The 11,832-nt window shown below is 37.3% G+C and overlaps 1 protein-coding gene across 1 annotated transcript; it reads left to right on the top strand.

Moving 5' to 3' along the window:
* Nucleotides 1–3,713: 3,713 nt before the first annotated feature.
* Nucleotides 3,714–5,594, top strand: LOC129053487 (heat shock transcription factor, Y-linked). Its single transcript, NM_001425389.1, has 2 exons — nt 3,714–4,294; nt 4,771–5,594. The coding sequence occupies exons 1-2, from the start codon at nt 3,782–3,784 to the stop codon at nt 5,470–5,472; spliced, it is 1,215 nt and encodes a 404-aa protein (NP_001412318.1). The 5' UTR covers nt 3,714–3,781; the 3' UTR covers nt 5,473–5,594.
* The last annotated feature ends 6,238 nt before the right edge of the window (nt 5,595–11,832 follow it).

The raw sequence follows: 11,832 nt of genomic DNA, 5'->3' as shown, positions 1-11,832 counted from the left end.
GTCCCCAGAGTGTGATGTTCCCCTTCCTGTGTCCATGTGTTCTCATTGTTCCATTCCCATCTATGAGTGAGAACATGCGGTGTTTGGTTTTTTGTCCTTGAGATAGTTTACTGAGAATGATGATTTCCAATTTCATCCATGTCCCTACAAAGGACATGAACTCATCATTTTTTATGGCTGCATAGTATTCCATGGTGTATATGTGCCACATTTTCTTAATCCAGTCTATCATTGTTGGACATTTGGGTTGGTTCCAAGTCTTTGCTATTGTGAATAGTGCCGCAGTAAACATACGTGTGCACGTGTCTTTATAGCAGCATGATTTATAGTCCTTTGGGTATATACCCAGTAATGGGATGGCTGGGTCAAATGGAATTTCTAGTTCTAGATCCCTGAGGAATCGCCACACTGACTTCCACAAGGGTTGAACTAGTTTACAGTCCCACCAACAGCGAAAATGTGTGCCTATTTCTCCACATCCTCTCCAGTCCCTGTTGTTTCCTGACTTTTTAATGATCGCCATTCTAACTGGTGTGAGATGGTATCTCATTGTGGTTTTGATTTGCATTTCTCTGATGGCCAGTGATGGTGAGCATTTTTTCATGTGTTTTTTGGCTGCATAAATGTCTTCTTTTGAGAAGTGTCTGTTCATGTCCTTCGCCCACTTTTTGATGGGGTTGCTTTTTTTTTCTTGTAAATTTGTTAGAGTTCATTGTAGATTCTGGATATTAGCCCTTTGTCAGATAAGTAGGTTGCAAAAATTTTCTCCTATTTTGTAGGTTGCCTGTTCACTCTGATGGTAGTTTCTTTTGCTGTGCAGAAGCTCTTTAGTTTAATTAGATCCCATTTGTCAATTTTGGCTTTAGTTGACGTTGCTTTTGGTATTTTAGACATGAAGTCTTTATCCATGCCTATGTCCTGAATGGTAATGCCTAGGTTTTCTTCTAGGGTTTTTATGGGTTTAGGTTTAACGTTGAAGTCTTTAAACCATCTTGAATTGATTTTTGTATAAGGTGTAAGGAAGGGATCCAGTTTCAGCTTTCTACATATGGCTAGCCAGTATTCCTCATTACCACTGGATTTTACATTAAAAAAAATAGTTTGTGGTCCTGCCAGTGACTGGTATATGGCTTTGGATTTTATTCATAGGGAACTTATAATTGGTTTGGTTGTCTATTATACTGCTTTACATTTTTCTAACCATAAAAATATTATTTCAAATTGTAAATATACAATAAACATTTTTTCAGTAATTGTGAGAGAATTCTTAGCACAATTAAAATTGTCTAACCTAAATGTGTGTTTATTACGTAAAAATTGGCTCCTGCTCTAGTACATTTATATTACACCCTTTTCCACTTTGTCATTAAGTATGAAGCTTTACCTTTACTAGATAAAATATTAAGTGATAATTAAAAAGATACAGCATATTTTAGATGATATTTTTTCCTCATATTTGTAATTCCAATAATTTGGAAGGCCAAGGCAGAAAGAACGCTTGAGGCCAGGAGTTTTGAACCTGGTTTGGCAAAATGTGAAACACTATCTCCAAAAAAGCTTTTTAGAAAATAGGAAGATATCATGGCTCACACTGGTACCCTTGGCAATTTGGAAGTCCAAGGTGGGTGGATCGCTTCAGGCCTATAATTTGAGGCCAGCCTGAACAACATAGCAAGATTCTGTCTCTAAAAAAAATTAAAATAATTAAATAAATTGAATAATTATCTGAGCCTACTAGGCTTTTCCTGGAGAACCAACTAATGGGAGGCTGAAGCAGCAAGAACATGGGTATCAGAGGCTGTCACTAAGAAGATCAGACAGACATCTTATTCTTTTACATAGATAAGTGGATACAGCCTACTTTACATTTATGTTTTTCATATAAAATTGCTTATTTTCTTGCCTTTTGATGGCTAAAGGTAAGCTTCCAGTTTGGAGTCAGCGGACAACTTTAGCTGAGCCATCTCCCCCTGAATACACCACGGCATTCTTCCTCCCTAAACTGTCACCCATCTTAGCTCCCCAAAATGCTCAGCCACAATTTGACTTAGATGGTCCTACATTTAATGTGATTTTGTCTTCTGATCCTCCTATTATTAACTCCCTCTTTCCTCTACATCCATGTCCTGTCTTTTGCTGCTGTCTGTAATCATTCATCCTCTCGCATCACAAAAGAAGTCGGTACTCCCTTCAGCTAGAGCAACATGAAAATTCCTGAGAAAAGCAAAAAAATTAAAAAATATTTTAAGTTTGCACTTTTTTAATTTAAAAAAACTGTCAAAATTGAGAAACCACAGGCATCTGGTAGGGGCACCTGTTTCATCTTCACAGAGTTTACCGATGTGAACATTTTTGTTACATAATGTGAACACGGAAAATTCTGAATTAAACAAGCACACACACAAAACACAAAACCTAAACTATATTAAACCAAGACAATCTTCTAACAATGACATCTCTTTCTAGTATGAGAGAACTGCCTCCTATAGTATGATAAATATCAATACTATATTTCCTTCTTCCACACATATTCAACACTTACCAATGCTAAGGAATTTGAATTTTAATATATCAACTGTCAACCATGAACATATAAAAATTCTTACTGTAAATGAGGCATGGTTATTTTATTCAATACTAAAATTACTTCGCAAATTCAAGTCCCGTTTTATAATGATGCCATTATTTTCATGGCACAAAGATTATTCCTTACAAAATCTATTCTTTAATAGAGATTTGGTTCTTGGAGCCAAATTTAAAAAAAATGCTGCTTAGACACACATACATATTTACTTTTCTTAAAACATTTTCTTGTTGTTATTATTTTTATTATTATTTTTTTAATCTCCCACTCTTAGGGATCCCCTTACAAGTAAGTCACCTGCTTTTAAAATCTCTTTCATCATTAACATTTGTCAGATATTTACAGACATACCAAATTAAACCATTAAATATTCTTCTGATATGACTGAAACATGTTTTGAAGAGATATGCATAAAAAAAGCTTTTCATTCTGAAATATAATCAGTTAGTTTTATTCATATTTGTCTTCACCTTAATTTTTGAAGGTAAGTTCCAAATAATATAAAATTACATTTGAGTGTACAATTGAAAGGAATTTAATATGTTTATGATGTCGTACAATCATCATCTATCACTAGTTCTTAAACATTTCTATAGCCCCACCAGAAACTCCATATCTGCTAAACAGTTCTTTTTATTTCCCAGCCCCTGACAACCCATAACCCACCATTTTATCTCTATGGCCGTGTCTTTTTACCACATAGGTTTTGCACTCCATCAGTTTTCAATCCAACATGCCACACTGGTTTTAAAATCGTTCATATTTCTTTTTCTTTTTCTTTCCTTTTTTTTTTTTTTTTTGCAATTACTAGGCCCTATGCTGTCACATTAATGTAGTTATAGTGTGTGTGTCAGGAAGAACACTGGATTTATTTCAGGGATTGAGGACATTATTTTCTTATTTATTTAAATAATGCTGCAGGGAAGAGATTATTGCAGCTTACATTGTGTAAGTCAGCAGTCTATACTTTATTTTCACTGGATACATTTCTCAGAGTGGGAAGGAAACCATTTGGGCTAGATTTTGTTGGTTGCTAGGAGACCAAAGTCCTCTTGTGATGTCATTGTTACTCAGCTTGGGAACCACTGTGATGGTCTAGATTACTTTACCTGCCTAGGCCTTCTGAGGCATCATTTGAAGCTGCAGTCTTGAAAACCATGCAGGCTGGAAGAGTATCTAAAGAAATATTTATTTGAGATGGCACATGTTTCTTCAGAAACTCAAGATGTTTCTCCCAAAGATGAATTAACTGGTTCAGAAGCCTCCACTAGTTCTCCAGTGTGTGAACACACCTTCCCTGGGGACTCAGACTTAAGGTCAATGATTGAAGAAAATGCTTTTCAGGTTTTGTCACAAGGATCCTTGTTAAAAAGGCCACGTTACACAGTTTGTGTCTCTGAGCCAGATAAAGATGATGATTTTCTTTCTCTGAACTTTCCCAGGAAACTTTGGAAAATAGTTGAAAGTGACCAATTCAAGTCTATTTCATGGGCTGAGAATGGAACTTGCATAGTGATTAATGAAGAGCTTTTCAAGAAAGAAATTTTGGGAAAAAAGGCTCCTTACAGAATATTTCAAACTGATACTATCAAAAGTTTTCTTCGACAGCTCAACCTTTATGGATTTAGTAAAATTCAACAGAATTTTCAGAGATCTGCCTCTCTAGCCACCTTTCTGGCAGAAGAGAAAGAATCCTCTGTCTTAAGCAAGGTATTTAACATATTTCAGTTACCACTTTATGTAAAGTATATATGTAATTTTACTTTGTACATCAGTAAATATGTTAATACATGCAATAAGACCATATTTTGAAAATTATATAAAATATTAAGGTAGAATTTTTTTTGAAATTATTGTGTTCAGCTTGAGCATTAACCTTTTAGTGTTTTAAGAAATTTTGCTAACAACTTTGAATCTTACCAGTGAACTCCAAATCAGTGTACCAAAGCCACTTAATGAAATATTACTATTAATATATAACATGTTTTCACTTGAGGGCTTAACAACTTGAGTGGTTTTTCCCAACAAGCATGTTCTTAAAAATAATAAACAATGTTTATGAGTTATTTGATGACATTAAGTTTGTGTGGCAAAACAGAAATCTGATATTTTATGTGTTGCGTTTGTTATTTTCACTTGTCTCTTGGATTAAAATGGCACTGAATTACCTTTTTCTTTGGTTTTAGTTAAAGTTCTACTATAATCCAAATTTCAAGCGTGGCTATCCCCAACTTTTAGTAAGAGTGAAGAGAAGAATTGGTGTTAAAAATACTTCACCTATATCTACTTTATTTAATGAAGATTTCAACAAGAAGCATTTTAGAGCAGGGGCTAACATGGAGAATCATAATTCTGCCTTAGCTGCTGAAGCTACTGAAGAAAGTTTATTTTCAGCCTCTAAAAATTTAAATATGCCTCTAACCAGGGAATCTTCTGTCAGACAGATAATTGCAAATTCATCTGTCCCAATTAGAAGTGGTTTCCCTCCTCCTTCACCTTCAACCTCAGTTGGACCATCAGAACAAATTGCAACAGATCAACATGCTATTTTAAATCAGTTGACCACTATTCATATGCACTCTCATAGCACCTACAGCACCTACATGCAAGCAAGGGGCCACACTGTGAATTTTATTACAACCACAACTTCTCAATATCACATCATATCTCCCTTAAAAAACGGTTATTTTGGGCTGGTAGTGGAACCATCTGCTGTTCCCACACAATATCCTGTGGTACCAGTCAATCAGGCTCCATATTGTAACATGCTACCAGCAGGCAACCCGTGGTTGCAAATGCCTACGATAGCTGATAGATCAGCTGCCGCTCGTTCCAGGCCAGCTCTTCAACCATCACCACTGGACAAATATCACCCTAATTACAACTGATCTGCCATTAAAGGAGGATCAGATTATGCATGACAACAGAGACTAACATTTATATTGACAAAAAAACCCTAAAAATGTCTGCAATTGTCTTATTGAACAATAAAATTGCATGTTTACTTACATGTTTGCTTTTCCTTTATTTCTAAAAGTATGGTTAAGAATAAAATGGCATTTTGTTTCAGTGGCAGGCTATTGTACTACTTTTTACCAAAAATATATATAGGCTTTTTGATCATTTGAAAGGAAATTTGACATGTGCCTTTGTAAGTTAACTAATTTATTTCTCTAAAGAGGAAGAAATAATAAAGTCTTTGAGTCCATTTTCTGCTGAAACAACACAACGCCACTGCCTGGGTAATTTGTAAAGAAAACTTATTTTGCTCATTTTTCTGGAGGCAGGGAAGTCCAAGGGGCTGCATCTGGTGAGATCTTCTTTCCATGTTACAACATGGCAGGTTGGCCTCCTACGGTGAAGGGCAGGCTATGAACAGAAAATCGGGGCCAGACTCATCCTTTGATCCAAAGCCCACTCACAAAATAACTAACTTGTTCTCCATATGATACCATCAAGTCAGTCATGAGGTTGCACCCACATGGCTAATCACCTCTTAAAAATCCTACACTAGCACAATGGACACAGAATTTCAATGTGAAATTTGGAGGGGACATACCAAACAATGACAGCAGGCAAGGGAGAAGAAGCAACTGGAGTTAGGAAAAAATAGTAAGTGACTTCTCAAGTAGTCTGGCATAAATCAAATGAGGGCATAAATTTGGGTGGCACAAAGGGAATAAATGCACACATAAACACACACGAACACACAAACACACAGAGAAAATTTAGAGAATGGTTAACACATACTATATACTTCAGTATTTTCTCAATTACATTTCCCCAGTTATTTTAAACTTGGATTCTAGTTGGCAAAGATTGTCTTCATTGCCATTCATCCCTAGTGAACTCAGGGACCATGATCACAATTATTTGTGTCATCACTTGAATAAAGTTTACATCATATTATGCTCATGGATTGCATCACTGTCAGAACATTGTGGAATTTTACAGCTGGCATTAACAGTACATCTTTCTGATCTTACATCAAAGCATTGCAGCCTGTTTGTGCCTTTAATTACCTCCTTTTAGAGTCCACTTTTCATGTTTTCTCATGCACATTTCCTTGCTTCTGTTTTTTTTTCTCTGTGACAGTCTTGCTGTGTTACCCCAGCTGGAGAGCAGTGGCATTATCTGAGCTCACTGATACCTCAGCCTCTGGGTTCAAGCAATTCTTGTGCCTCAATCTTTTGAGTAGGTAAAATTACATATGCCCAACATGCTGGGCTAGTTTTTGTACTTTTAGTACAAATGGGGTTTCACCATGTTGGCCAGGATTGTCTTGAACTCCTGGCCTCAGGTGATCCACCTACCATGGCCCCCAGAAGTACTAGGATTACAAGCTTGAGCCACCAAAGCCCACCTCTAATGCCGATTTTCAACACATTGATTTCATGCTCCATACAAACTCAGATTTAATTGCTTTTGTCAGGATTTATTAACTTTTAGATTCTGAGTCCAGATCATGAGCATGGCTGAACAAATCCCTTCCAGACCTGACATTTGTTTTCCTTTCAGCTTCATGTCTTTGTGTTTCACCACAGTCCAATTGGAGCGACATTCAGAGAACATCACTTTCAGTCATGCCCTTTACCATCTGGTAACTTGGGTCCCATTTTTACTTGGAGGTAAAAGGCTCTCTCCCTGTTTGCCTACTTAAGACTCATACAACACAGACATCACTCCTAGGAAGTGCTTCTTATTTATCACATTACTTTTCTTGTCTGTCTGTCTGTCTTGGACAACCAGCACTGATGTAATACAGTATCTGATACATATATTTATGTGTGTGTGTGTGTGTATATATATATATATATATATATATACATACACATATATACACACATACGTATGTAAATTAGTCGATGTTGACTGTGGACTTACAACCATAAAATCTATTTTCATTGTCAAAAACAAACACTCTTTGTGTTGTGGCATTACTTGTTATTCTTCGTTCCTCACCACAACTTTTTGTAAAAGGGTACATCACAGTATCCTTCACTAGAGATGCAATAATTTTGACTTACTGAGGCTAGCTAGTGTCCCTGCTTATCCCTTCGACTATCATGGTTTCTTTTTACATCTAGTTATGATTTTTCCCTGCTTCTTCTAAAAATTATTTTTCATCTTGTGCTTTGAATAGCAGGTCCTTGCCTGAAAGAACTAGCTGTATCCTTACCATTCCTTCCTTTATTTGCAGTAGAGATTCCTGGTTGTTGTGCTGAAATGGAATACACTGGGGATCCAGGTGCACAACTTTTCAGAAGCAGCATTCACTGTGGATTTGGTATATTATGCAGCTTTTGGTGTCACAGGCTAAGGTCTGACAAGATTCATCACTCAGTTTTCTGGGATAGCTGAAAATGAGTATGGAGTTGGACAGCCAGATTCCTCAGGATGCAAACCTAGTGGGGCCATCTAACCATATGCATATATTTTCAAGTTGTGCACAAGTAGAAAAAGTTTAGAATCCACCACCTAAAAAGGGAATCCTGATTTCCTTTCCTGGCAGACCATGACACAAGACAAATGTCATTTCACCTATATCCACATGCTATTAACTTTTTAGTTCTCAAACGGGGTTTTCAGAGGGTAGTGTGATAGCCATGGTCAAATGGTTAACATGAAGAATGTTTAAAAAAATATCCCGGCTAGGGGTGGTGGCTCAGGCTTGTAATCACAGCATTTTGGGAGGCCAAGATGGGTAGAAGACCTAAGGTCAAGGGATTGAGACCAACCTGCCCAACATGGTGAAACCCCATCATTTTCAAAATTCAAAAATTGTGAATCATTGTGATGGGTGCCTGTAATCCAAGCTAGTTAGGAAGCTGAGGCAGGAGAATTGCTTGAACCCAGGAGGCAGAGGTTGCAATAAGCTGAGATCCTCCTTTTGCACTCCAGCCTGAGTGACAGAGAAAGACTTCATCTCAAAAGAATCCACAACAATAAAAAGGCTAATGCTAGATACAATAAAAAATGAAAAGAATAACTTGGGTGAACAGGAAGGCAAAAAACAAAAAAGAAAATGACAGTTTAGAAAGGGAGGATAAAATAATGAAAGATGGAGACAGGTTAACATGTGGAATACATTATTGTAAGTTTAAGTCCAGAATAAGACAAGTGTCAAACAAACAACAAAAGCAACAATAAAACAAGCACAGAGAGGAGGAGAGGGAGTGTGAAGGAGGAAAAAGAGTAAGCAAATGCAGAACATAAAGTGATCAGCATGATTCGAATATCTGTCCATTCCCACCCTCTGCAAATTCTTTGTATTTTGAGGAATATCCTTACAAGATTTTAATGTAACCAATCACAGAGCAGTCTAACCCAGAAAATATCCTAACTTCTTCTAGGATTCATAGAAAGACATTGTACCTTCTTAAGTATTCTCTCTCTAGGTTACACTAGCTTAAACTGTTTCAACAACAAAAATTACTTTGAATTTTCTGCCCAAAAGGAACATCATGGACGTTATTCATCTTGAGTCATCACTTGAGTAATAAAGTAGGTGGAGAAGATGTACTTTCTCCCTCACATAAATACAATTAATATCCCCGTGTGATATATATAAAGCAAACATAAGATTGAAGGATGAAGCAAGAAGATAAACTGGTGAGGAAATTCAAGATGCAACAAGTGATAAGATGGTTGAGTTCCCTGAATTCTTTTTGCCTGGTGTTATCACAGACTTGATCCTGAAGGAGCTGGTACCCAAAAATGTAAGTAGGTATAGACAAAAATGTACCCCAAAAGCTCCAGCTTCTAAAGACACAGGGCTAGGAAAGGGACACCTTATTAAGATAAAAATCTTTTTACAATAGCCATCCTACTTTAGTCAAATATTACAATACAAAACAAAGAAACTCAAAAAATCTAGCCAGGACAACAAAGTTTAAGTTGGAACATAGAGAGCACTAGGCTTTAATGAAGCACCCCAACCCTCTGCTGGAGTGGAATCAGGGAAGGTAAAGTAGAGAGCTAGAGTTTTCAACCCTGCCATGTGGTAACAAGACACCCTTCTACTTCTAGCCAGAAAGGTACAAGTAACGCCTAGGTTGAAGCTGGAATCTGCATATTTCTTTATCAGTAATGAGGAGAACTGCCTTGGGTATCAAAGGAAGTGAAGAAGGGAAGTTGGAATTGTGCCCCTACTTGACAAGTATACACTTTCCTCTGTTAGGGTGGTATCAGACAAAGCCAGCTACAGTCCCCCAAATGTTTAACTTTCAAATAAAAATCTGAGACAGAAATTCTAGTACTACTGTTATGGGATCACTGTGGTGTCAATTTTACTTACCAGAAACCTCTGTGACCATGATGCCTTTCCTTGAGTTCTTGTCCTGTGTGCAGGGAGAACGAGATACAGAGAAAAGTGAAGGGTAAAGAAGAAGAAGAGTTCTATTTAGTGTTAAAATGGTTCAAAGTGTTGAGGTTCACTCAGGATGGTGGCAGAAATATTAAAGGGAAATATTAGGGAAAGATACAGGGAATAGTCACAAACCTTTTGGAAGGCTGAAAGGTTTCATAGCTTGTAATAATTGAACAGGCTGAAGGCAGCCAGTTCTTACCTTAGAGCATTATTAGGTCATAGGATAAATAATAGGGACAATAGAGGCTTCCTCAGTTAAGCTTATTTACCTTACCTCCATTAACTAACCTTTAAGCCAGATTGCCCTCTTGGAGGGAGGTTGACCAAGGATATTGCCCTTTAATGGAATTTACTTTAGACCACGGTACCTGAGCTTTAATCATTCATAGAACTACTCTCTCAACCATGTTAATTATGCACAAGTGTGCTGACTCAGAGCTTGTGTTGTTAATCGTATACTAAATAAATGACTGGAGTGCAAGCTTCTCAGGGCCGGTCACAGCAAAAAACATTTCTTGATGTGCAGGCGCTTGGACACCCTGCTGTACTGGCAAAGCAGAATATTTGTCAGTTTATGCTTTATTCATCCATCTTTTGGGTCAGGGTCTGAAGGCAGACCCCTACAGCTAGTGCCCTCTCGTGGGGAGCAATACCTCACAAAGGAGTGGGTAGCTCTTCTCTATAGGCAGGTCTTCCCATGGTGTCCCTCTATAGAGAGGGAGGCTCCTCTCTGTAGGCAGGTCATTCAGATGTCTCTGCAGGTCTCTGAAGCTCTCTGCTGCAGCTGCTGCTCTCAGTGGAGAGAGTGCTGCTCTCAGTGGAGAGAGTGCTGCTCTCCTCCCATGGTCTGCTGTGATCAGCAGGAAGGGTACCCCTTTCTGCAGAAGACTGGCTTTTTAGTGTCTTCATAAGAACTGTCACAGAGCAATAGTTTTTAATTTTGATTTGATCCAGTTTATCAGTTTTCCTTTTATGGCTTATGCTTTTGGTATCAAATGTAGTAACACTTTGCTACAACTAAGAGGCTTCAATTTTCTTATGATTTTTTTTTTTCTGAAAATGTTTTATAAAACGTGTTATAATTTTATATTACATTCAAGTTCATGAGCCATTTTGAGTTAATTTCTGTAGAGTAAGGTTTATGTTAAGGCTTTATTTCTTAAATTGTTGGATGTCCACATGCCATAGCACCATTTGTTGAAAGGCTGTTTTTCCTCCACTGATTTTTGCTTGCCAGATTTATGTCATATTACTTGGTCATATCCACACTAGTGTGGCTCTATTCCTGGGCTTTCTCTTTTCCTCCATTTTTACACGCATCTATCTCTATGCCAATGCTAAACCGTCATGATCACTTTAGCTGTTTAATAAGTCTTTGAAATATTGTTGGTGGATTTCTCCCACTATATACTTAAATACTAATAATTGTCTTAGCTATCCTAGTAAGTTTGCATTGTCTGCAAAAATTCTTGCTGAGATATTGATAGGAATTGCGTCAAATATATACATCAAGCTGGGGAAAATTAACATGATATATTATATCTTTATATCCATGAACACAGTGTATCTCTTATTGTTTCTATTTGATTTCTTTCACCAGTATTTTATAGGTATCAGCATAGAGATCTCACACCTGTTTTCTTTTGTTTAAATGCATATCAAAACATTTGATCTTCTTTGGAGCAGTTGTAGATGGTACAGTTGCTAATTTGGGGAAATAGCAGAGTGCTAACTAGTTTAGATTTACTTCGACTGTTCAGTTCCTAGGAGGGTGGGTGGTGGTAGATAGTTAACTCCCCACTGAAGCCTTCTGACAGGATAGGGTAGAGGAGGGTAGTGGGGACAGCAGGCAAGACACACAGTGCAATCTGTCCTACTC

This window comes from Pongo abelii, chromosome Y, assembly GCF_028885655.2.
Source record: "Pongo abelii isolate AG06213 chromosome Y, NHGRI_mPonAbe1-v2.0_pri, whole genome shotgun sequence".
Lineage (NCBI taxonomy): Eukaryota > Metazoa > Chordata > Mammalia > Primates > Hominidae > Pongo > Pongo abelii.
Note: the sequence above shows the minus strand (reverse complement) of the source record. Positions and strands in the feature narration are given on the sequence as shown.